This window comes from Alligator sinensis, unplaced genomic scaffold (genome assembly GCF_000455745.1).
Source record: "Alligator sinensis unplaced genomic scaffold, ASM45574v1 scaffold1546_1, whole genome shotgun sequence".
In the NCBI taxonomy this organism is placed as follows: Eukaryota; Metazoa; Chordata; order Crocodylia; family Alligatoridae; genus Alligator; species Alligator sinensis.
The window spans coordinates 442,223-469,054 of record NW_005842689.1 but is presented as its reverse complement, the minus strand read 5'-3'; the positions used below and the strand labels follow the sequence as shown (position 1 = coordinate 469,054).

Here is a 26,832-nt window from a genome sequence, read left to right as displayed (position 1 = left end):
GGTGTCATTTTTGTGCCCTTCTCTTCCAGTCAAGGAGGGCTTGGATCTTGGTGTCACTCTCATTGAACCAGTCTTGGTGTCAATGCGTGGTATAGCCAATGGATTCAGTACAGGCCATATGAATGGTGGTTTTAAACCCCTTCCAGAATTCCTTGGTGTTGCCTTCACTTGCGAACAGGGCAGAGAGCTTCTGGTGGTAGAAGCCTCTACATGACTTTGTTTAGTGTGAGGAAGCTGGTGTGTGGAAACAGCACACATGATCTAGACAAGGTGGAGATCTGAGCCCAGTGGCAAGGGAGAACACTAAATGACAGGAGAAATCCATCTTGCTGCAGACTTCTTCCATCTTTACAACCTGTAACAGAGACCCTGGGGCTCCCTATTCCTTTAAGATAAAAGTAGCTTAGCCAGGGAGCACTGCAGGCTAGGCAGGGTGCTACAGCTGCCAACTGCTGGGGAAACAGGGCAAATCAGGCAGTTGGTAGGCATCTGCAGGCAGCCTACTGACCAGAAGTGGGCAGGGCCCTGACAGGATATAAGCTTGGGGTTTGGGCTAGCAAGCCAGTTTAGCCCTGCCAGCCGCAGGGTTAGGAGCTCCTGCCCAGGAGAGCTACCTAAGGACACTAGACTGTCTGCTTTGCTGCCTGCAGGTACATTGAGGCACAGGGAGCTTACAGGGAGGCCAGGCTGGGATGTATGCCAGCACAAGGGGTGAAGAAAGGTTTGTCCTCTTAAGGGGGCAGAGGGATGCTTCCACTGTTGTTGTTTATGTTATAGCTCAGGGACTTATGTTTATGTTAGTTACACCAGTGGTTTGGGTTAGGACTTTAGGGGAGGTATATGGAGGTCCCATTGGTGTCTGTGGGGCGCACAATTGCCCTGAGCCCTGCCAGGGATAGCCTGAAGGCATGAGCAGCTGTTGAGCCAGAGAGGGACAGAGTGCAAGGCCACAGAGCCAGACGGGCCAGGGGCCTGGTGCCCCAGAGGGGTGTGAGCAGATACAGGCTAGGGGCCTGGTGGCTGAAAAGGCCAAACCAGAGTTTGTGCCTCAAAGCCAGGTCTGATACAGTGGGCCCAGGCTAGAAGGCCTAGATAGAGTAAAGGGTAGGAGGTCAAAGCCCTGACAGGGAACGTCATTATTGTAACACCTGTGAGGCTTGGGTATGGTGTAGGGGAGGATTAGAGCCACACGATTAGCCCCTAAGGCTTTGGGTGCCCTGCAGGGCACAGTTGGCCTGAGTGGCCCAGCGAGGGGCCTGGGACAGGAGTGGCCCAGTGAGGAGCCAGTTGGACTGGGACCACGCACAGTCAGAGCCACCAGGGGGCATCGTGGGGATGCACCCCTGGGATCCTGACATGCTACACAACTGTTGAGATCCAGACATCTTTTTCCACTTGATCCACTGTTGAGGACTTGGGGTTGGATCATGGTTTATCTAGAACCTCTGCTCAGGCCTGTTTGCCATGGGTGACCCTTGCAGGAGTGCAAGACTCCAGGCAACATAGCTCTGAGGATCATTGGGACACACAAGCCTCTCCACCCCTACAAGGTCTTGGTCCACAGAGATGCTTTTCAAACCAGTCAGGTGGTATGAAGGCACAGCCAGCCTGACACCCCAGCTGGCCTATCATACTGGGTGGGGCTGACGGTTAGGGGTCCTGATTAGGGTTATGCAGTGGTTGCCCATGCATGTAATGTAGTAAGAGGTTAATGACCACGCATGCAATGCAGTGGTGTATGTGTGGGTGGGGGGGGTCATTGTGTGGACTACATGGTGCATGGCCCCTGGCTGCTTTGAAGTTGGACAGCCCTGGACTAAGTGGTAGTTAGCAGAAAGCTACAACAGCTTAGGCAGCAGGGTGTAAGCGAGGTTTCCTAGAATTAGAGGAAGAACACTGACTCTGATGTCCATGTTATTTTGCTGCAGTGGCTGGCAACTTATTCTTTTTCATTAGGAAAACTGGCAAAAGGTTCCTGAAACTTCTAGCATTGTGTGATCTTTTTTTTTCCCTGCCTCTCCCCACCAGACTAGTCCATGCTCACATAGGTAAACTCACCACACAGGTCAATCGGAGCTTGCAGAACAATGGGGAAATATCTCTGTTCATGAGTGCTTGGGTTTTGTCAGTTGCTTTGGTGTGTTCATGCAAGCAAAGACATCAGAAACATCCTGAGGCTGGTAATCTTCAATAGTGTGTGGTGGCAGCACGTTTTTAATAGCGGCAGAAACATCTACCACATCATCCCTGATGCTTAATCAGCCCCTCTCTCTTGGTCAGCAACTGTCCAGAAGCAGTTGGAGGTGTTGGCCATTCTTCAAATTCTTTCCCCTGTTCTACAGCTCCACCTGCAAGCAGGGGTGAGGAAACCACAGCTTTAGTTACTGTTACTGGTGCAAGATACAGCCAAAACTGCTTAATAGCATGGCAAGTGGCTTGCAAAGCTGCAGCCGTTGTGTAATGCTATGTCATATACAGCAGCACAAAGCTTCTGCATATACTTGAATGTAACATTGCAACATGGGGAGCTAGCTTGTAATAACCTTTTAGGACTTACAAGTGACAGCAGCTACTCAAAAAGAGGCAGATTATTGGTTGGTAGGACGGGAATAATCAGCCTTTTTTAACTTGACTCTTTGTCGTAGAAAGAAGTAGCTAAACATCTTACCATGTGCAGTGGGACCATTCCTGTGATGTGCTGACCAAGGCAGAAGTTGTATGGAATGGCTGTCTATAATGCTGAGTGCTTAAATCTTCCCAGTCCCCATGTAAAAGAGCTGTTCGTGATGTAAAGCCAGCTGTTCATTTAGATGTGACTGCTTTGTGCTAGTTAGTTTGAAGTATACTATCAGAAAATCTCACTTCAATTTACATTCAGTCCTGTAGACAAATTTAAGTTGAAGGGCTTTTACTGTTTATTCACTGCAATTTAGTTGGGTGCTGTTTTCTATCATTTCTTATTTGTCTTACGATGGTGCTTAGGAAACCCATTTGAGACCCAGTTCATTGTGCTAGGTACCTGGCTCTGAAGAGCTTAGAATTCTGTGTTACAGGCAGGGTGCGACAGGATGATGGACAGTGCATGAGATGGAGAAGAGCAATGTCATGATTAACTAAACTCCTACTGGTCTAGGTCCACTGCGTGCCATAGAATAGAGTGCTAAGGTATATTTTTGAAGGAAATGAGTGAAGTAAGGGGCTTAGGAAGAGACCATTCTTTAGTTCCCTTCTAAAGCATGGGAAACTTTGTGGGTCTTGACCACTCACAGATGGCAGGATGATAGAATGAATACAGTTGAATGGAGGAACAGAAATAGTAGTTGACTTTTCCTTAGTTTCTAACAGCTTTCATTCTTTTTTAGGCCTGTGACAAAATGGAAATGGAGGAAGCTAATAATGTAAAAGTGCAGAAGAATCTCAGATTAAATGAAAAGGCATTGAATATGCCAGCTGCCGGCTTAGAAACAGATCCTTTAAAAAAATTTACCATCCCTAAAATAAGGAGAACGTCTGATAAAGGTACAGTAAAAATGTAAAAAAAGCAACACTGAGCACTTCTGAAAATGAAGATTACATCTATAATTGGGGGCAGATGGCTTTATTCCACAACTTCATCAGTCATCACTAGATTGTAATAATGCAGAACCTGGAAAGCAAGTGGGTTTCTTTATATTTATCTTCAGTTAACAGTTATGAAGATAGATGATTAAAGCTCAGAAAAAAATACCGACTTTTTATTTGACAGTAATGTAAAAAATAACATTTTTTGTAGTGGTTCATTTCACTGATATGTCCAGAAGACTGTTCAGCTACTGTATATTCTTTAATGTGTGACCATCAGTACCTAGAGTTAAAGACAGTCATTTGTCAGTTTCTGAAGGGGAGCAGATCCTTTTTCTTGGCAGGGTGGGACCTCAGGCTAACATGGCTAACCACCTCTTTCTCTACTTCTGAATTGTGCAGAAAGGCTTTGTGTTATCTAGTTATGGCAAATGACACTTTCATGATTGATGCCGAATACATGTAGCCTCTTAAAAACATAAGAACATAGGGCTGGCATAGATCCCCAAAATCACTGAATTGAATCCCCAGCTGTCTCAAGACACCTTAATTATATAATACTTTTCATAAGGTCTCTCAGAAAAGTGGTTAGGATTTTTGCTTCCTCTCCATTTGGGAGGTCCAGAATGTCACTTGTTTAATGGCTGAGAGGCATCTTCTAATTACTATTCTAAATGTATTCATAGCCAGTTTATACACATTTGTTTTTGTGCCAACATTGTCCTTTAATTTATATAGCTCTTCTCCCTTCCTGATAGATTTTTGCCAGGCTAAAAATTCCATGCCTTTCTACTCTTCTCTTATTTGATAGACTCTTCAATTGTCTCATTATCCTAATATGTTTTCTGCATCTGTTCAAGAAAGATTAAATGGGGCGGGGACTAGAATTGTTTGCAGTATTTCAGATGAGGTCGTACAAATGACTTCCATAATAGCCCGAACACTTCTCTCTCTCTGTTGAAATATCTCTCTTGATATACCATAGGATTGCATTTGCCTGTCTTTCATCTGTGAAACACTGGCAACATAGGTGACATGTAGGGGGGGCCCCCCTGATATTGGCTGCCGCCAGCTTCTGCGGGCGGTTGCTGCCCCCCCTTGCCGCTGACACGGCTGCCAGCAGCTGTGGGCAGTCCCTGCTTGCTGCCACCAACAGCATGGGACAGTGGCTGCGGGCGGTCCCCACTCACCAAACACCACTTGCCACCCCCACCCTTGCTGCTGACACCACCATGGCCGCCTGCGGGCGGTCCCCACTTGGCCCGCCCTCGCTGCCAACATCACCACAGCTGCCTGCAGGCGGTCCCCACTTGCCCCTGCAGCCGCCTGCAGGTAGTGGCCATGCCCCCCCAGCCTCTGGAGGCACGTGTCGTTCATGATTGGCAAATCAGTCATTCTGTAGTGTAACCAGGTTCTCCACCTCCTTTCCATTTATTTCCAGCTGAGACCCTAAGTTACAGCAGACATGCTTGTTGTTATTTTCCAAGTTCTTGCACTGTTGAATTTCATCCCATTTCTAGTACTCCATTGCTCAAGGTCAGCAGTTTTTTCTGTAGATCTCATATTTCTGTGTATTGATGATCTCTCCTGGTTTTGTGCCATCAGCAGCGATCCTGGTGTTCTCTGTTCAAAAATCACAAATTCTCTGATAAAAATAGTAAATTATCTGATCAAAACCCCCCAAATCTGTGGCTTTTTTCTGCAATTAAAATGAAACACCATTTTATATATATATGTATCAGTTGAACACAATGTTTTATTGATATTTCTACAATTTTAAAGCAGTCTGGAAGCCTACTGGTGCCTTATTCACTATAATAAAATAAATTATAAATGCCTATAACATTTGGTGTTTGATTTGGGGGTTTTTCATGGAAAATTGGAGCTCCCCATGCCCCACTCACTCACCAGGTTGCGGGTTCAGCTGCTGCTGTCCCTCCCACACTGCTTTGTGAGTCTGAACAGCCACGATATGCCAGTACCCTGCCCATGCCATTGCCCTTCACTCTCAACCCACAGCCCCTCCACCCCTGCTGCTGCACTTCACTCCCTACCCACAGGCCCCTGGCCCTGCCAGTGCCCCTCATTCCCCACCCCCAGCCTTGCTGGAGGAGGCCCCTAGTTGCCAGGGCTATGGGGCCAGGGACTTGAGTCCACAGCCCCCTGTTTCCCACCCCAACACAGCCTAAGCCCTGACTGCTGCCTGCAGGAGGTGGCAGCTGCTGTGGCCCAAGCAGAGCACGGAGCCTGACTTGCCCTCCCCCGTGGGCCCCATGGCTGGAGGGAGGCAGGTGCAAGCTCTGGGTTTGGGGCTCGCTGCCATGCTGCCCTGCCCCTGGGGCCTCCACGACCCAGTGGGTGGGACCCAGCAGGGCAGGGCAGAGTGCAGTGGGGAGGCTTGATGCCATTGCTGAGAGCCCCATGCTGGCATATTGAGGCTCCCTCTTCCCACCTGGAAGCAGCAGGGGGCACAACACTACGGCACCAAGACTTCCTGCCCTGTCCCACTCTGTCCTCCTGTAGCCCCAAGCCTACAGTGGGCAGCCTGCATCCACCCCTTCCCTGTGCAAAAATCTGGGGCGCACCTGCCCCCCCATGCTCTCCCCGGCAGTTCACACAGTGACGTGGAGCCAGCCCCCACTCTCCCGGATGAGCCACCCATGGCTCCATCCCACTCCTTACCCGGGCCCCAAGACCCACACACCACTCCCTCCCTCCCTCACTATGGGGGCCTCAATCTCCATCCCCACGACTTACATGCAGGGAGCTGCAGGAGCTGCTGTCATGCTACCTGGCTGCTACATGCATCTGTGTGTGCACAGATGCACGTGACAGCTCCCTGCCTGATCACCCTCCTCCTACTCCCGTCAGACTCTTGAAGACTGGAACTCCGCCAGCCTGCAAAGGGAAACCCCATCGTTTTCTGTGTTTTTTTCTCCTTAAAATGAGAACATGTGCAGTTTATCATGTTTTTCTGTGGCAAACGGAAAACCTGGATCCCTTGTCATCAGCAAAGTTCATCACCATGCTCCTAGTTTTTGTGCTGGGGTATTTAATGAAATATGAGCAAGAGTGGTCTCAATACTGATCCATTCAACCTGATGCTTCACTTTTCAACACCAACTGTGTCCATTTCCTTTTTAGTCTGTTCCTTTTGCACCATATGTTTCCTCTACTTAGTTCTACCTTTCTTCCAGCTTCATGAATTACTTCCCATATGGTACTGTATAAAATGTCTTGCTGATGCCCAGATGGATGAGCTCTACTTGTTGTTGGTTCTGTTACTTTTAGAATTCTTTTATTTTTAATTATTTACATTTTTATCTTACCAAGTTTAGCCAGAATAATTTTTTGAACCCTGAAAGACTTAAGAGCAGCAATTTGGATAGGCAAAGAAATCTTAGTAAACTTTTATTCAATAACTTTTAAGGCTAAGGTAGAATTTTCATATAATTATGGCAGAATCAAAGAATAATAAATTATAAAAAAGCAGTATATCATCTTACCCCAAACCCATGTTAACGCATTGGGGTAACTTGGGGTAACAGGCTACAAGGCCTCACAATAGGTATTGGCTCCCTTTAAATGGGCCCCCAAAACTTGAAATTCCACCAAACTGTCAAGCAGCAGATGCATATTCACTGATGCCCAAGTGAATGAGGAAAGCAACTTGCACTGTAGGGATGAGTCCAGAGCAAACTCATGTTTGCTGCCTTGTGTTCTTTGGCTTCAGTGACTTTTGGTCTCACCTGAGTCTTGTGCTGCCTGCCAGTTGTAAGGGCAGCATTCACATTGAACACCAAAAATTTCCAACGTCACAAAAATGTGGCAAGAAGAAAGCCATACAGATGTTCCAGCTGCCTGGCTGGAGAGCTACACAGGAGTGAGCTGTCCAGTCAGGGAGCAATAGAGGCTTGCTCCCTGGTTTCTCCCCAGCCCCTGGAGAGTTCAGTCACTGCTAGTCTGTCCTCTCCTCTGTGGGGGAAGGGGGCAGGCTGTTGATGACCAGCTGGCAGCAGCTTCCAAAGACAGACCCTGCCCTGAAAAACTTGCAGGGACAAAGAGAACTGCTGTCCCTTGCCAGCCCCACCGTCTCCAGTCACCAGGGCATTCCAGTCACCCTTGCAGAGAGTCCTGGGGAGACCTGGGGCTATGCAAGGAGTGGGGGAGGGCAGTGTTTCTAGGTCTCTAGAGTCCTAGGGAGACCCAGGACTGCAAGGGGCATGGAAGGACTGGGACTGCCACTTGAACTGTCCCAGGGAGCCTGATACTGTTCAGAGGACAGGGGGAGACTGGGTTGTTGCTGGGGTTCCTGTGGGATGGGGTCAGCTCTGGTTGTGGGACTGTTCCAGGGCTGTGGCCAAAACGCTGCCTTTTGCCTGTATTCTAGCTACAAGTACGGGACTCTCACTGTGGCAAGAAAAGTATGGGTAATAGCAGGGGTCAGCCCCTGGGTCTGGGGGACTGACCCTACTGCATGGTCCCCCTTGCTCTGGGACTGGGCAGGGGACAGCAGTGCCAAGTGCCCTGACAGATTGTTGCTGAGCAAGCTCCAGGGAGCCGGGCACTCTCCCTTCCTCTCTCTTGAACTGGATTTTACATGGTTCTAGAAAACATCATAGAGCAGTTTGTGGCAGAATCACCATCTTTTCCTCTACAAACTGCTCGAGTGCCTGTACACTTACTTTTTGTGTCAGTGAAAGAGTGCATTTCTCTTCACAAATGTGACTCAGTGTGTTGTGCTGCACATTATTCAGCTTCCCATCTCTTTTTTGCCAAAATTTAAGTAGTGCAAGTCAAGCTCCTGCCCAAGCAATGTGGCAAATTCAAAACAGGCAGACTTGGCATTGTAGGTACCACAAAGTCTCCCCTGCATGGTGAGTGTGCTGACATTGGAAAGGAGGCAGGAGTGGAGCTCTGTTCCCTTCCAATAGCTAAGAAAGGCAAGAGAATAGAAGTACCATACTTCATGATATGCAAGTTGGGTTTTGAAGCCCAATTTTGGGGGCTTAAAAATCCAACTTGACTTATACACCATGCTGCATCAAAAAGTTGGGCATGGGGCTGGGTTTGGTGCTCAGCTAGTGTGGCCCCATCCCCTGCGAGCAGCACTGCTTGGGCCATACCAGTGCTGCTCACAGGGGAAGGGGCCACACCAGCCGAGTGCCAAGCCTGGCCCTGTGCCCTATGAGCGGTGCTGGGCTCGGTGCTCAGTAGCACTGCTCACAGCAGATAGGGCCAGGCTTGGTGCTTGGCTTGCATGGCCTCATCTCCTGTGCGCCTGGCGCTGCTCACAGGGCATGGGGCCACGTCAGCCAAGCACCGAGCCCAGCCCTGCCCCCTGTGAGCGGTGCCAGGCTCAGGGCTCAGCAGCACTACTTACAGGAGATAGGCCCAGGCTCAGCACCCAGCTGGTATGACCCCATGCCCTGTAAGCCTGGTGCTGCTTGGAAGGGATGGGGACAGGGCCAGGCTTGGTGCTCAGCTGGGATGGCCTCATCCCCTGCTAATAATGCCAGCAGCATTGCTCTCAGGATGGGGCCATGCCAAGCCCAGCCCTGTCCCCGTCCCCATCCCCTGTGAGCAGTGCTGGGCTCAGCTGGGGATGCGCCGCTCGCCAGGGACAGGCTCGGCACTCGGGTGGCATGGCCCCATCCCCTAGAAGGAGTGTCGACAATGCTGCTCACAAGAGATGGGGCCATGCCACCCGAGCGCTGAGCCCAGTCCTGACTTATAAAAAACTTATATACTTGCCTTTCAAATTGGAAAGCCAGGGGTCAACCTATATACCGTGTCGACCTATACACTGTGAAATATGGTAAAAGGTGGGACTAGTTCTCATGCTGCTTGGTATAAAGGAAAATTTTCAGTACATTAACTGGTGCCATATTTCCTCCAAATGTTTCATTGTTTGCTTCCTTTAATTAGTTGTACTATTTTTTGTAATACCTCTAGTTGTTATTCAATATTTTAGTGGATGAGTGTCAAACTTAGATATTGCTGGCCTTCAGGCCACTTTTACACTTCTAAATGGTTAGTTACCACAGGCGTGTCATCAAATTCAGTGTCTGGGCCTATACTGAGATTAGCTATTACTAGCCAAGAGATTCTTTTTTTCACTCTTTCAGTGTCCTTACCTTTGGTTTGTTTGCTATTAAACATGACTTTAGCCTCCCAAACAGATGTGTTCGTTTAAGAATAAGTGTACTATACTGCAATTATGAGACCTGTGAAATGGAACTTTCCAAGCAACTGGATCAAGTCACTGGAACAAATCTATTAGAATAACAAGTAATCTGACTCCCATCAGTGCAGAAAGCAAAAAAAAACAAAACGAGGAAGGAAAAAAACAGAAAAATACCCTCTCAAACATTTTTAAAAGTGTATCTGTTGTGCCAAGTTCTCTTAGGTCTTGTCAATGCTTACTATAGTTAATCAATAGGCTAGTGGAATTTACTATAAATAAAATCTGTTTATGCTAATAGTATTTCAGAGTGTTTATTCACCTTTATTGTGTTGTAGTTTCTCTGACACCATGTTGTACTAATCAGAGGGAATATAGTAGTATCACCCGGACTCTGAACCAGTCTTGTCTTGACATAGGATGTGACCTTCAGTCTTTATGGGCATTTGGTGAGATACAGTTGGTACACAATGAGGATCTGGAAAAAAAGTTTGCTGCAAAGAGGTAGGTTACTGTAAAATGAGTAGTAGTAAATTAATCTTGGTGATCTTTCTTGATTTGACCTTCCTTTCTAATTGTTTGTCCATAGTCCCTATATGCTATGAGGTCAGCTTCCTCACCTCACGATCAGGGAAGCCTGTTGTGATATGGGCCTTACTTTCCAGTGTCCTTACCTGTGGCTTGTTTGCTATTAAACATGACTTCTATTTAGTTTTGTTTTAAATCCTGTTTCTTCATTTTTTGCCTCTTTTCTTAATCTGTCTACATGATTTGTTTATATAAAGTCTTCACAAACCTATGGGAAACATTCTTCTTCCTCCTATGTTCCCTTTGGAGAGCCTGACCTTGTCTTTTCTCCTCAAAAAAGGTGATTTTTCTAGTAAATTGATATTGCTGGCAGATGTAGCATTTTGTCTGGCAGCCCCCATGGCAGAGGAGAATGTGCTAAGGGTATGCAAGAACTGAAGGGAGTGTTGAGGATATGAAGGGAGAAGAGAAATGGTGTGGCTGGAGTGTACTGCTCTCTGGACATGTACAACTCATAGGTCACTGGCAGATTTATGGCATGGTTAATGTGTTAATTGTGCAATAAATTATGACATGATACATATTCAACCAATTTATTACATGATAAAATGGCAAGCCAGCCACAAAAATGTTCCACATTTCATTCCACATTGACAGGTCGGTAGTGTAGGCAGCTAGAGATAAGGAAGCTACCCTTTCCCCAGCTGTTTGTGCTGTGGCCCACATGCGGCATCGACTCCACACTGACTGTAGATCAGGAAGATCCCTGAGCCCTAGCCTACACGCAGGTGGTTGTTTCAAGGTATGTGGCACAGGCATCTGTGAATCAGGGCACTCTGTGATCCACGGCTGCTTATGCCATGGTCCTTTAAAGGGTAAACACAGTTGGGGGTTGGGGAGCTCCCCAGTCCACAGGTACCTGTACTCCAAAATGTATACAGCCAGCTGCATGCGTGCCATTGACGGGTTGGCTGCACACAGGCTAAGGAGCATCTCACTAACACCCTGGCACATGTGCAACTCATTGTACGCATACCTTGAAACAGTGTATGGGCAGACAGCTACATGCACATCATTTTAAGGTGTGGGCAGCTGTGGACCAGGGAGTTTCCCATTCTACAGCTGCATGTGCCACAGACCTTTACCAGCACACCTGCAACTGGCTGTCCCATCCCAGCTGTCTCTTGATGCTGGCAGCTCAGGTTTTGGGAACTCCCTGATCCACAGCTCCCCCACCTGAGTGGACATGTGCAGCCAGATGCATGACTCATGTTTCATGTTCCAAGCCAAATCAGCCAAATCAATCCCAAATTTCTGAGTCATTCAAGCACCACAGGTGGCCCTATTCCCGGCAAACATCCTCCAGCCCTCCCTGGGGCTTCAGCTGTTTCCAAATCATTTGCTGGTTGTCCTACATGCAGGCGCAAGCCCGAAGGCTTGGGGTTCAGATGCCCCCGAGTTTTGCTTGCCCTCAGCCATATGGCCACAGGAGCAAGCTAGGTAAGAGTCTAGATGTTGTTTAGTGGATTGGAGATTTATTTCGTTATTTTGTTTTATTTATGTTAGCTGTTCTTTTAAGTTGTTCTGTTTCTCGTATTGTAAGCTAACCTGAACCTTTTTGAGAAGGATGGCATATCAATTGCCTAAATAAATAGCCTATTAGAGGAGTATTATCTCATGTTTATCTCGTATCATCTTTAATTCAAAGGAAGGGTTATTCTTTTCACATGCCTCATTCTTAAGATATTGCATTATAGTTTCCGGTTTTATACTTTAAAAACTCCCCAGTGAGACATTTAATCTCACAGAACGGTCGATCTTGGATGTAAGCAGAACTGTAGGGAGGTAGGCCTCCCAAATGGGAGTGCAGACAGTACCACTGGTATCATTGTTTAGACATAATATTTGTGCATTGTATTTATGTAAATGGTTAAAATCTCATAGCTGTTTCCATTGTCAAAATGTGAAATCTTTGTTTTATCACTAGAACTAAAATGCGTGAAGAAGGAAGGCAAGGCAGAGAACTAGAGGAGCATTTTTGCTTTTTAGTTCTGCGTCGTGATGAAGTCTCAAAAATTTACCATGGCGGAATATGTGCCGGTGAATCTGCTATGAAGGAACTAGGAAATCCCCTCTGTGGAGTTTATTTATTCAGACATGTGGATATTGCTCTTAGTTATGCAAAAAGTAAATTGATCAAAGTAGAAAACATCATGATTTTCAAGGTAGGTTCCATGTAAAAAACTTGGGTAAAATTTTTTAAAGTGCATAAATGCACTGAGGCTCTTCCAGATATTTTATCAAAGTGAATACTATTCCTAGCCCTAGAATACGTTGCCTTATGGTGCATGAGAGTCATTAATCTCTCTAAGCTACTTTACTTAGAATCTGATAAAATGTTCTTCCATTTTGTACATTCTAGAAATCATGTACACTTAGATCATGCAAAGTAAGAACAGGTGTACAAAAAGAACTATTCTGTGCATCTAGTTATGCCAATAGCAGGTACTTTACATGATACTTTAATATTTTCAATGCATATGCTTACATATATGCTTGTTTACTATTTCTTGGAAGCAGTTGCTTTTGTTGGGGGAAGCCTAATAATCTTCCTATTTAAAGCTAGTACTGTACACTTGCTTTAACTTACACTGTAAATAATTGATTTAGCACATCTTTTTTTGAGAGCTTTTCCTTTACTTGAGCAGGTTCTCTTTGGGAGAGTGAAAAAAATCCAACCTCCTGCCAGCAAAAAGAAAGTTGCTCTGGATCCTACACCAAATTTTGATTGCCATGTGTCTAGAATTGCTCCTTCACTTAAAGATCCAGTTGATCTGCAGGCTACTGGCTCATTGGTATGTAGAAATTTTATTTCTCTTGATTTGCTTACCTATGATGTAAATAAAACTGTGTACGTTTGAAAAGAGTATGAACATGAAATGGTTATAGGTTGGGAGCCAGAACTGCACATCCTTCTATCTGCTTTGTCACTCCTGGGATTCAAGGCAGTAGTAAAGGCAAGTCCATTACATGTTCAGCTGGGCTTACTTAGTGGAAGTAGTTGGCATATATCAGTGAATGTGGCTTCCAGTTTCCTAGGAATGGTTTGAAGTATTATGTTACATAAATAAATTCCTAGGTCCCTACATAGAAAATAGATGGAGATCCACAAATGAGAGGAATTTGTTCTCTTGTTGCAAAGGGGGCAAACAGTTGGTTGAAGCTCTGGCTCTTCATATTTGTGTATTGCTAAGATGCCCTCCCTTGGAATTTGTCTGGCTTCTACTTTGGATCGCAGTGCACTTGAGAGATGTGAAATATTAAGGGCTTTTTATATTTTTTAATATTCATATTCAAATTTTCAATATTAAACTGTTTTCACACACACACACACACACACACACATGCACACAGAGCAAAGAAAAACAGCTATTTAGAAAAAACAAACTATAAAGTTAGAAGGCAGCTTGTCTCTAAGTGATGCACCCTGAGGCCCACAGGAGGATCTAGTAATTGTTGGGTCTGCAGGTTTGGGGGTATTACATGGAAGGAAAGCTAGGAGAGGTCTTTTGCCAATTTATCCTATATTCCTGTGCCCAGGTGTCCCTTGTACATTGCCAAGTATGGGCACAAGCTACAACCAGGACAGAAAGGGACCTACGACCCTGTAGCCTAGTCAAGGCAGCCAATGAGGAATTCACTTTATATTGAGTATCCTAGGGGTTAGGTTCACAGGCCAACAGGAAAGGACAAATACACAGGGAAATAGGCATTCACAACATACACTTAGAGGGCAAGCAAACAGGTAGTGGTCAGTACCACTGGGGTACATACATTCAGCACACAGGGTCCCCTGCCGACTCCAGAGGTGTTCCCAAGAACCAGCCTTTAGTCCAGGGTCACTCCTTGTAGGTCTGTAGGTCAGGGATCATGTGCAGTCACTCTGTGATTTAATCTGTGCTGTGCAGAGGCTCCTGTCTCTTTCAGTCCAGCTCACAGCAGCACCATCACCCCCAGGGCTTCTGGCACATAGCCAGCCAGGGCTCAGAGGTTACCACCTCTTCCTGCTGTCCCCAAGATATTCTGGGATTTCCAGTCCAGTAGCAGGGCTCTGCAGGGTTTCTCATCACTTCCTCTTCCTGCTTCCAGGTGCCTCTGGGGTTTGTAGTCCATGGTCAGTCGGCAAACTCCACAAGGTTGCTCCCCTTCTGTCACACACTCGCATCACATTTTCAGTGCACACAGTGCATAACATTACACAATGCATACATTACACATCTATCTGAATCAATCTATCTTACTGAATAGTGCTTGAAATGAGGCAACTTGTCTGGGTATCCCCAAAAGTCTCCTGCTTCTGGCCAGTTGTCCCCATTGGATCACCGCTGCTGGACCCAATGTAGATTAATGTTCTGTGGTCTTGTCTGTTGCCTAAAACAGAGGTTCCCAACCACCAGGCTGCGGCCTGGTACCGGGCCACGAAGGGTTGGCTGCTAGGTCGTCTGCCCGCCCAGGCGAGCGACTTCCGCTGCCGGCAGTCACATGCAGGGTTAAAGCTGGGTGGCAGGGCAGCCCTAGGAGGAAGGGAGGCAGCCAGCTCCGTGTGCCCCGCTCCACTGTCACCACCATGGCTGCACCCTGTGAGGCACTGCCTGCACAAAAGGTACTAGGACCTGCACCAGGCTGGGCGGGAACCCCCCCAGCCTCGCCCATGGCTGGGAGTGGGGGGATGTGGGCAGGGAATTTCCCAGGGTGGAGGGTGGGGAGGTGGCTCCGCTGCTTACTCCTAGGGAAGGCAGCGGAGCCTCTTCTGCTCAGGCAGCCCAGGCCACCACCTGTGCAGCCCCCTCCCCTGCAGGGTCCCCTGGTGCCCTAACCTGATCCGATCCTTGCAACCCTTCATCACATAAAAATTAAATTTAAATATGTAAATTAGATTAATCCTATACCTGGTCCGCCAAAATTCTTTGAGTGTGTTTGCCGGTCCAGAGTATAAGAAATGTTGGGAACTACTGGCCTAAAGAGTCACCTGAAGAGCAGGATCAGCCGTAGGGTTGGGATTTGTGCCTTTACTGGTGGAGATTGGAACACTAACGATTTGTGCCTCATTGAACACAACAGGCATTTTTACACACGCTCTGGGGGTCAGGTGGGATGGCACTTTACTTACAGCGACTCTGATAGTACAGGCATTCCATCAAGCCCACCCAGAAGGACCTGGATCTGGGTCACCTAAGAAGTTGGGGTTACTGTCAGCAGCCATAAGAGGCAGCTTTGCCCAGGCTGGGATATATGAAGCTAGCCATGCCTGAAGGCTAAGAAGGGCAGGAGGACCCTCTACCTAAGCCCACAAGGGTTGAACATCTACAGGCTCTTCAGCAGCTTCATAGCTAGCTGCTGAATTTATGAACAGTGTTCCTGACTTCTGATTTCCACATATTGGCTCTTGGCTCCTTTCTTCCTGGTCCCAATTCTAGCTTCTCCCATGCTTATGTGACTGCAGTTTCAAACCTGAGTGTTTGACCATTGGGTATCATAGAATCAGAGAGACATAGGGCTAGAAGAGACCTCAGGAAGTCATTTAGTCCAAGCCCCTGCCTAAGGCAATTATCATCCTTATCCACAGCATCCACATCCACTGCCAGGCACAATGACCAAAACATCAAAAACCACTCTAACTTACCATAGGTGAAGCAAGAGAATGAGGGCACTATCAATATCCTGCCACTGCAAAGACAGGACGTAGTTAGTTAAAATATGCTCAAGAACTCCAAGGAAAAGGACCAGGCTTCCTGCTGTAAAGAAGGCAAGACTCTCCACAGTCCATACTAGTATGGTCATGGGGTAAAATTTCCTCCTGATCCCAAATGTGGTCAGTCTTACCCTGAGCAGAAAAACAAGACCCTCTAGCCATTAACATGTTCTCTGTTTCAGGTTCAATTTTAAAGTTATTTACAGGCCAGAAGTCCACAATGGTAAGGTGGATGCCTTGTCTTGGAAGGAGGAATATTCTAATGTCACGCCATAGAACCTATCAAGTATCCTAGGGCCCATAAACTTTGGAAGTGGGGCTAGGGAGAGGGACTTCATGGAAAACCCTCCTTCCTAGAGATGCCCCCATACTGTTTGTTGTATCAAGAGTCCTAAATAGGACAGAACTTCAGGTTAGAAGGGGCATGCTTTATTGCTAGGGCACATCTGTGAAATTATGGTTAGAGTTACTCAACGCTCGACCATGACTCCCTGGTGGTGAGGCACTTTGGCCAGGCTAAGCCAGGAGACTCCTAGCCCAGAATTTCTGGTAACCAAAGATGCAGGCAGACATCAAGGCCTACATTGTCTCTTGTGAGACCTGCTCCCACACCAACACCTGTAGGGCCAAGCCCTTTGGCTTCCTTTAGCCCCTACCCACAATTCTCAGGCCTTGGGCCATGGTCTCTTTGGATTGTGTCATTGACCTTCAGTGCTCCCAGAACCACATCACAGTCTTAGTGGTGGTAGACTCCTTCATCAAGATGGCCATTTCATCCTATGTCATGGAGTGCCCACCATCTGTGAGATGGCATAGTTCAGGGCTGGGCAATTATTTCAGGCGGAGGACCACTTACTGAGTTTTGGCAAGCTGTTGAGGGCTGCATGGGTAGCCCCACCCCTTGACAGGTGCCCCCTCCCATGGTCACCATCATGTGACCAGAAGTCCCGCCCCCTAACCCTGACCTTAGTCACCAGACCTTTGCCTCCCCTTGCCCCTGGAAATACTCCGTTCAGCAAGGGTTTTGCCATCTCAGAACCAGAAAAATACTAAATTATATTCTAAAAATCACCAATGCAATACTACAGCTAGCAAAGTGAACAAAACTCTGGCTTGCATCTACCGACGCATCTTGAGCAAGACCCAGGATGTCATCCTCCCACTTTACTTGGCCTTGGTGAGGCCGCAGCTGGACTACTGCATCCAGTTCTGGGCTCCACAATTTAGGAAGGATGTGGAGAAGCTTGAAAGAGTCCAGAGGAGAGCCACATGCATGATCAGAGGACAAGACAATAGGCCTCATGAAGAGAGGCGGAGAGCCATGGGACTCTTCAGCCTGGAAAAGCGGAGGCTCAGGGGGAACCTGGTGGCAGCCTGTAGATACATCAGGGGTATGCATAAGGATCTGGGGGAACGCCTGTTCACCAGAGCACCCCAGGGGATGACAAGGTCCAAAAGTCAGACTCCTGCAAAATGGTTTTAGGCTGGACATAAGGAAAAACTTCTTTACTGTGGAAGTGGGGCTAGGGAGAGGGACTTCATGGAAAACCCTCCTTCCTAGAGATGCCCCCATACTGTTTGTTGTATCAAGAGTCCTAAATAGGACAGAACTTCAGGTTAGAAGGGGCATGCTTTATTGCTAGGGCACATCTGTGAAATTATGGTTAGAGTTACTCAACGCTCGACCATGACTCCCTGGTGGTGAGGCACTTTGGCCAGGCTAAGCCAGGAGACTCCTAGCCCAGAATTTCTGGTAACCAAAGATGCAGGCAGACATCAAGGCCTACATTGTCTCTTGTGAGACCTGCTCCCACACCAACACCTGTAGGGCCAAGCCCTTTGGCTTCCTTTAGCCCCTACCCACAATTCTCAGGCCTTGGGCCATGGTCTCTTTGGATTGTGTCATTGACCTTCAGTGCTCCCAGAACCACATCACAGTCTTAGTGGTGGTAGACTCCTTCATCAAGATGGCCATTTCATCCTATGTCATGGAGTGCCCACCATCTGTGAGATGGCATAGTTCAGGGCTGGGCAATTATTTCAGGCGGAGGACCACTTACTGAGTTTTGGCAAGCTGTTGAGGGCTGCATGGGTAGCCCCACCCCTTGACAGGTGCCCCCTCCCATGGTCACCATCATGTGACCAGAAGTCCCGCCCCCTAACCCTGACCTTAGTCACCAGACCTTTGCCTCCCCTTGCCCCTGGAAATACTCCGTTCAGCAAGGGTTTTGCCATCTCAGAACCAGAAAAATACTAAATTATATTCTAAAAATCACCAATGCAATACTACAGCTAGCAAAGTGAACAAAACTCTGGCTTGCATCTACCGACGCATCTTGAGCAAGACCCAGGATGTCATCCTCCCACTTTACTTGGCCTTGGTGAGGCCGCAGCTGGACTACTGCATCCAGTTCTGGGCTCCACAATTTAGGAAGGATGTGGAGAAGCTTGAAAGAGTCCAGAGGAGAGCCACATGCATGATCAGAGGACAAGACAATAGGCCTCATGAAGAGAGGCGGAGAGCCATGGGACTCTTCAGCCTGGAAAAGCGGAGGCTCAGGGGGAACCTGGTGGCAGCCTGTAGATACATCAGGGGTATGCATAAGGATCTGGGGGAACGCCTGTTCACCAGAGCACCCCAGGGGATGACAAGGTCCAAAAGTCAGACTCCTGCAAAATGGTTTTAGGCTGGACATAAGGAAAAACTTCTTTACTGTCCAAGCCCCCAAGGCCTGGAACAGACTGCCCCCAGAGGTGGTGCAAGCACCTAATCTGGACACTTTCAAGAAACATTTGGATGTTTATTTTGCTGGGATCCTTTGACCCTGACCTTTGCCACCAGAAGTCCCTCCCCTTGCCCTTGGAAATATTCCTTTCAGCAAGGGGTTTTGCCATCTCAGAATCAGAAAAATGCTACATTATATTCTAAAAATCAAATATCTACAACATTCATTAATTTGATTTCAAAAAATGCTTTTGCCCTGATTTACATGTTTGTGTAGTGTACATAGAGGTGATTGCACAATAGTTTAAAATGAACTTTTACGCTTGTATTTTGGGGGAGGTGAGGGCATGGGGATAGGTTTGTGGGGGATTGTTAGTGTGTGGGTATGTGGGGTGTGGGGAGGGTGAGGGTGTTAGTGTTGGGTGAGGGAACATGTCAGTGTCTGGATATGTGGGGTGTGGGTAGTTGTGGGGTTTGTAGGGGATGGCGGTCGTGGTGTGAGAGGGGCTGGGGGGTCTGAGTGTATGGCAGTGCGAGGGGGTGTGTGGGTACATGTGTATGGTGGGGTGTGCATGTGGGACTCACCCTATGAACACACTCTCTCTCTTTCTCTCTCTCTCTCCTTACCTCACTGCACACACACACAGTGTCACAGTTTCACACACAAAGAGTCTTTCTCACACAGTCTCTCACACATACAGTCTCTCTCTCACACAGTCTCTCACACACAGTCTTACACACATACAGAATCTCTCACATGCACTCTCTCTCTCACACATACACAGTCTATCTCACACGCACAGAGTCTCACACAATCTCTCACATACAGTCTCACACAGTCTGTCACAAACAGTCACACACAGAGTCTCTCTCACACAGACACACACACAGTCATGCACACACACAGTCATGCGCACACAGTCTCTATCACACACAGTCTCTCTCTCTCTCTCACACGCACAGTCTCTCTCTCACACAGTCTCTGACACGCACAGTCTCACACACAGTCCGTCTCACAGTCTCACGCAGTCTCTCTCAAACACAGTCTGTCTCTCTCTCAGACACACACAGTCATACACACAGAGTCTCTCTCACACAGTCACACACACGGTCTCACACAGTCTCTCACACAGTCTCTCTCAGTCTCACACACATGCAGTCTCTCTCTCACACAGAGGCTCTCACAGACAGTCACATACAGTCTCTCTGTCTCACAAAGACAGTCTCACACACAGTCTCTCACACATGCAGTCTCACATATGTGGAATCAGAAAAAAAAATGCCTTAAACTTTGACCATTTGAGTTATAAGATGACTTAACCACTTTGTGGAGAATTGCTGGCTCTGTATAGTAGAACAGATAAGGGAAAGTGTTTGTTCTTTGTAACTCCTCTGCAACTGCTTCACTCACCACGGCCTTGAAGATAGCAAAAAGTATGTACAACTCTGATTTCCAGGTGCAAGAAGGTTTGTGAACTAACCTCGCCTCCCCCATAAGTTCCCATCCTGATTACATCAAAGAAGTAATGAAGTAATGTTATAGCCGCTTTTTATGCTAATTTCACTATATGATCACATGAGTTGTAAGAGACTGTTAAAAAGTATATAAGCCTCCTGATTTTGTCTTGTGGGGAGACCCCTTCCAAGTGCTTGGGAAATCCATGTCACTTTGGAATCCCCCCTACAGCTGTAGTTTCTTTTGAATAAAAGCTTCTGCTGACCTGACCCAAAAGTATGCTGCGTGTGTTTCCATGACATACGCAGCCTCTCTCTCACACAGACACAGTCATACAGATTCTCTCTTGCACACACACACACACACACACACAGAGTCATACCCACAGAGTTTCTCACACACATGCAGTCTCTCTCACACACAGAGTCTCTCTCTCTCTCTCACATATTCTCTCACACACATTGCTCTCCATCTCTCTTTCTCCTCCATTGCATGCCTGGACACACACACACACACACATATGTGCACATACACATGCACACACACACCCTCCCTCCCTCCCACTCCTGACCCTGGGGTACCAGTGTGGGCCCCATGCTTCCATGGTTCGGTGATGCAGCCATGTGGTCCCTGAGCAGCCTGAAAGCTGTATCAGGCAGAGACTTCCGATTGGGGCGGGGGTCCAGTGCAGGCCTTGTTACTGGCTCCTGCTGGTTTCCCCTGGGTCCTACTGCCCCTGGCTCCTGTCATCTTTGACAGGCAGCCAGGAGCAGATAAATATGCATTTTCTAAATTCTTTAGGGGCCCTGCGGGTCGGATAGAATGGCCTGGTGAGCCGGATCTGGCCCGTGGGCTGTATTTTGCCCACCCCAGCATAGTTGTTCTAGAGCACGTTTTCTGGCTCCATGGGATACCTGCTAATATTGTATCAGATTGAGAACCCCACTTCTGGTGTGTGTTTCTCTGGCTTTTAGGGGTGAACCTGCATCTTTTATCCACCTATCATAATCAAGTGGGTCAACCAGGTGCTAGAGCATCACCTGCATTGCTTCTTAAATTTCCACCAAAATGACTTGGTTGCCCTCCTACCCATGACCAAGTTTACCTACAACAACTTGGGACACACCTCCACCCAGCACAGCCCCTTCTATGTCAATTATGGGTTCCATCCCTATTTCCATTACTCCTAGAAGCACACAGAAAATGCGCACACTCCAGTTTTAGTCTGAGCTTTCTACCAGGCCTATCTGAAGAAGCCTTGTCCAGCCAGAGATTGTCTTAGGGCAGGGTTGGAACCTTGCTGGCAGCTGGACTCCACTTCCCCGCAGCCCCTGCCCACATGGGGGCAGAGACCACTCCATGGAGACCCCAGCCGTAGCTGTGCTGTGAAAGTTCAAGGCTGGTGTTGTCATGGAGACTGACTCAGGCCATGCTGGCAGGGTGCACAGCAGAGCAGGGTAGGGGGCTGCTCTGGAGCCGCTGGGATCTTACGATGGGGGCAGCTTGCTCCAGAGCCAAAGAAGAGCTGTGATCTGTAGCCTGCATGCTCTGGGCAGGGGCACTCAAGCAAGTGCTCCTTGCAGTGGTGACAGCCTGGTCTGGACCAGGGGCAGAGCTGTGATCCCCTGCCAGCATGGGCGAGTTGGTCTCCATGGCAACTCCAGCCTTGTGCTTTCAGTATAGCTGCAGTTGGGGTCTCCATGGAGACCAGCCACAGCCATGTGCCGGGGCAGCTGGGAAATGGTGTCCATTGCCAATCACATCCAGCCCATGAGCCAGACTTTGCCCATCCCTGCCCTAGTGAGTGGGGTACTGTAATAACTCTGATCAAGGCCTTGCACCCAGCTTTGGGTGCAGCTTTGGGCCAAGACTCCAGTGCTCCCTTCTGACCTCACCACAGTTCCTTGATTTCTGCTCACCTGAAACTCTCGCCTAGATTCCTGGCTTGCCTAGACTTTGGCTTAGGGTACTGCAGGAGTGGGCAAAATGGTGGATCCAGCCAGTGGCTAGACTCCATTTCTCAGCAGCCCCTGCCCATGTTGCTGCAGCTGGTTTCCACGGGGACCCCAGGAACAGCGGGGCCATGACAGCACAGGGCCAGGTTTCCATGGAGACTGACCCAAGCAGTGCTGGTGGGGCACATGGCTGGGCGGGAAGCTGCTCCAGGGCTGGGATTTTTTGGTGGTGCAGTGTGGTCCAGAGCCAGGGCAGACCCGTGATCTGCTGCCTTCATACCACTGCCTGATTGCAGCTCTGTCCTGGCTCTGGGCCATGCTGTCACTGCCGCAAGACCCTGGCCCTGGAGCAGCTCCCTGCCAAGTTGTCACTGTTCCCGGTGTCCCACACATTGTCACTGCTCCTTGGGTCCCATTGCCCCTGGGGTCTCCATGGAAACCAGCTGGAATGACATGGGCAAGGGGTACTGGGAAATGGAGTCCACCGCAGGCCCGATTTGGCTTGCAGGCCAGACTTTCCCTTCCCCTGGGCTACTGGCTTACCTGGACTCCTGGCTGCCCATAAGTTGTCTCTGGACTTCGCCCGATTTGCCCAACTGCCCATGCCCTGGTTCCTAACACCACCTTCTTTGCATCTTCTGTTAAGGGCTCATCCTGGCTGTTTAGAAGTAGACTGAGGTGCTTTGGTCTTTCATATCTGACCACTATATTTATAGAACCCCTTTTTATTGTCCTTCCCTTGCCAGAGCGAACTCATTTTTTCCCATTGTCTCCCTGTTTTTGTCCCTGTTTTGTTATTTCTTGGTATGTTTCCTTTGTGGCCTGCCTGTCCTTCCACTGCCTGTATGTTTTCCATTTGATTTTGAGCTATCCAAGAAGCTTCTTATGCAGCCATGTTGGTCTTCTGCTGTTTTTCTTGTGCATCCATTGTGCTGAAATAGCTTCTTGCTGAGCTTTGAATACTTTGCCTTTTAGATGTTTCTTAGCCCTCTTGCACTCCTTTATCCTTCAGTCTGTCTTCCCTTGGCACCTTACCTACTTATTTCCCTGAGTCAGTTGATATATGCCCTTCTGAAATCCAGTATCTTAGTTCTGCTGATCTCATGCTTTTAAATCATTAATTTTAGTGTATTGTGATTATTTCCCCCAGGTTTCCAATGATCTCCACATCCTTAATCAATTCCTACTTATTGGTTAGAATAACAACCTCAAATCCCAGTAGAGTAGCACAATCACATTATTATATACCGGGGTGCTCAACCTCCAGTCCACAGGCCAGCTCTGACCCACAGAGTTGTCATCAGGCCCGTGGGGTTCTCCATGGATCGAGAAATTTGGTGGCACGGGAGTGATGGCACCATTCCCCTGATGCCAAATCTCCAGATTCATGAGGAACCCCAGGCCCCTACACCTTGTATCCAGTGTCTAATTCTAGCATGCAGGGATGGGCTGGGGTTGGTGTAGGACCCCAGGGTCCAATCCTAGTGTCAGGGAGGTTGGATGGGGTGGCACAGGGCCTTTGGGACCCAATCCGGGTGCAAGGAGGATGGGAAGGGGTGGTACAATTCTGGGATGGGGGGGAGGCAGTCCTGGGCCCCCCAGGCCCCAGTCCTGGCATGCAGAGGGTAGGAGGAGATGATGCCAGGTTCCAGGCCTTGACCCAGCTCACAGATGGGGCCCCATGTCACTCATCTGGTCTGCAGGGTCAAAAGTTTGAGCACTAAAGTTATGTGCTGTTATGTCTGCGTATTAAAGATTCACACCAAGAGATGGTGCTGTTCTGCATTGTGTTTGTCTCCTGTTGCTGCATGCTGTTTGGATTGTTTAGTCTCTGTTCTCAACCTTCATGTAATTGAAGCCTGTTATTAAATCCACTCTCAGTCTTCTCTCCTCCAGACTAAATAATCCTTTATTGTGTTTATCTCCTGTTGCTGCCTCCTGTTTAGCTTGAAAATATTTCAGTTAAACCCTTTTGTTTGTCCAGTGAAGGTGGTTGCTTTGTTGCTCCCTGTAATCTCATTGGGAGGAACCCCCATCTCCCTCTCCACCCCCACCCCCCATTGTGCACTAAACTTCTCATCATAATTGAAATACTTCCATCAGCTTGGGGAACATGGGGAAGACTGAGGAGCCAAATCTGGTGAATAGGCTGGATGGGGAAGCAGTTCAGAGCTGCATCTGGTTGCTGTGGTTACTGCAGCTTGGGATGTGTGGAGCGATGCTATGTCCTGAAGAGGCAGTATTCTTCACCGCTGTTTTCAATGGCACCTGTCTTCTGTGGCAGAAGTTCAGCAGAATAATATTTTCCATTGATGATCCTGTTTGTTGAGAGGTATTTATCCCTTTGCTGTCCCTTACTGCCTTCCACTGCATACTCTTCTGTTTGGTTTCAGGATTGAAGTGGTAAACCTATGTCTCATCCTGAATCACAGTCCTGCCTCCACATAACTTTTTCTGGGTTTGCTTGAAACCACCCCAGAGTTCTCTGGAAATAAGTCTGTGGGGCAGGTCCATGCCCCAGTCATTGCGCTGCCGGCTCTAGGTGGCCAGTCTGCACGTGGCCGATCCAGGGCCCCACAGCCGGAACCAGAGCAGTGGATTGGTCCAGTTCCTCAAAGCTTCTAGGACAAAGGAGCCACCCCAGCACATACTGCGGGGAGCAGGAAGGAGGGAGCACCTGCAGTGCCTCTGGACACCTTCCCTGTGGCTGGCATGGGTTGGCAGAACCATGAGCCAACCAACCACCAGGCAGCATGGCAGCTACAACTGCGGCAGGGGTTTCACCACCGCATCTGAGCCCATATCTCTTAAAGGCATTGAGTCACCCAAACCAGAGTTGGCCCACACAGACTAAACCAAGGCAGGAAAGGGCCTGGGCTCCAGTGGAGGGGCAGTCACCCATGGGATCAGGGACTCAGAACCTGCTAAGACCACAACCACGCTGGACGTGGCCCACAGGTACACACATGGTGGCCAGGGCAGACAAAGGTGGCCCAGGTGCCGCTAGTGAAGTGAACCCACCAGAGAGCTAGGCTATAGAACCTGCCACGCTGACACACCTTCAGGCCCTGAGACCCCCGGTTGGGCAACACCAGGCCCCTGGGAGAAGTCAGGGCATGGGAAGTCACCCCATAGGGTGTTATCAGACGTGGCCAGGGGCCAGCCAATCCAGAGCCCAGTGCTCTTGGGGTCATAGCCCCAGCACAGGAGTGTTGCAATGGATGCACAGTGTAGCCCTATGCGTAGGGGAGGAGGCGCCACAGAAGAAGCACCAGCTGAGGTACCCAGGGTTTGGAAGACACTGAACAACCTCCTCCAGTGGAACCTCAAGTAACATCAAGTCATGGCAGGAAAGTAGACCCTGGTGCAACACGCTTAGGCGGACAGAGCAGGCTAGCAGCGACATGGTATGTGTGGGGCCTGCCACAATCTGATCAACACTCAGTGTTCTGAGCACCCATCTTGCTGATGCCCATTTCATGGCACAGTCCTCACTCTAAGGCTTCTGCCCCGCAGCCTGAGTAACTAGGTTAGCTGTGTAAGGCTCAGTCAGTCTCCTACCTTGCAGCCCTTGTAAGTGGGTGTGTCCTTTCCCTCTGATTGAATCTGGGGCTGCTTTTAAGGAATGACTCCAGCACATGAGCCTTGCTGCATAACTTACTGGTTTCCAGTCCCTGAGCAGCTCCTGTCCTGGCAACTTCTCTGGTTTTCCTGGTTCTTAACCCTGCTTTTTGGCTTGTTCCTGGATTTCGGCCTTGGATTTTCCTGCAAATGTGTTTCTTGGCTCCTGATCCCAGTTTGTATCTGTTCTTGGACCTCACACTGTAGTTTTTCTCTCAGATTTGGTAAGTAGGCCTCTGACTCTCAGATCCTGACCCTAGCTTGGTATTTGGTTCCTGACTCTTGGCTTCTGACCCCCATCCCTGTAATCCCTGGTCCATTCCCAGACCTATCCACTAGGCTGGCTCTCTTGGTAGCTGTGACATTTACATTCTCATGCCTAGAGGTGACTGGTGCCTCCTGAGTCTAGGGGGGTACAATCTGGGGGCGGGCCAAAAGCCCCATATCCACTCCTATACTTCTGTACTGTGGCTTAGTGTCCCCCCTGCCCTCGCAACATGCCACTGGCCCACACAGCAAAAAAACTACCCCGTCCTGAGCGGTGCTGAGTTGGGAGCCAATCTCAGAGTGGGCACATGGCCTCCCTACTGTCTCAGACGGCCGGAGCCGACTTGAGGTGATCTACAAATTGCTCGGCCGTTGGGCGGGCTGGTGAATGGAGAGGCAGACAAAACGTATTGGTTGCAAAAAAGCTTTACTTACGCCGCTAGTAGCAGCGACGCAGGTGGTCCGATCGCTTAAATAATTACACGAGTTGCTCCAGCTGGCAAAAACCCGGGCCAGCGAGTCCGTAAACGAACCAGGCATGCAGGAAAAAGGGGTTACGTCGAGGGATAGCGTTCGGCGATGGGGAGAAAAATCAATGGTTGATCAGGCTATCGATTCGCTCTGCCACGAGTCAGGAATTCTCTTAAGTCACTCTGCAGCGTGCTCAAAGTTCTCCGACTTGGGCGGAAGTCGCACAGAATTTTATACGGCTAACAAGCCAATCGCTAGCTGCCACGTAGGAATAATTTAGAATCGGCCAATGATAGGACACAAATTTGCATA

The 26,832-nt window shown here is 48.5% G+C and overlaps 1 protein-coding gene and 1 long non-coding RNA gene across 4 annotated transcripts in view; one reads left to right on the top strand and one right to left on the bottom strand.

Annotated features, from left to right (window-relative positions):
- Positions 1-26,832, top strand: part of TEX15 (testis expressed 15, meiosis and synapsis associated) — a 77,311-nt gene that overhangs the window by 9,646 nt on the left and 40,833 nt on the right. For 2 of the 3 annotated variants that reach the window (XM_025215958.1, XM_025215960.1), the window contains exons 2-5: positions 3,363-3,519; positions 10,084-10,249; positions 12,261-12,498; positions 12,982-13,128. In XM_025215958.1, the coding sequence (XP_025071743.1) occupies positions 3,375-3,519; positions 10,084-10,249; positions 12,261-12,498; positions 12,982-13,128 (696 nt within the window). In that variant the 5' untranslated portion in view covers positions 3,363-3,374. The remainder of the gene's footprint in view (positions 1-3,362; positions 3,520-10,083; positions 10,250-12,260; positions 12,499-12,981; positions 13,129-26,832) is intronic. The other variant, XM_025215959.1, reaches the window with a different exon arrangement.
- LOC112551969 lies at positions 4,974-14,290 on the bottom strand. Its single transcript, XR_003096323.1, has 3 exons — positions 14,108-14,290; positions 10,068-10,239; positions 4,974-5,184 (listed from the first exon to the last, which is right to left on the bottom strand). It is a non-coding gene; the product is annotated as an uncharacterized LOC112551969 (long non-coding RNA).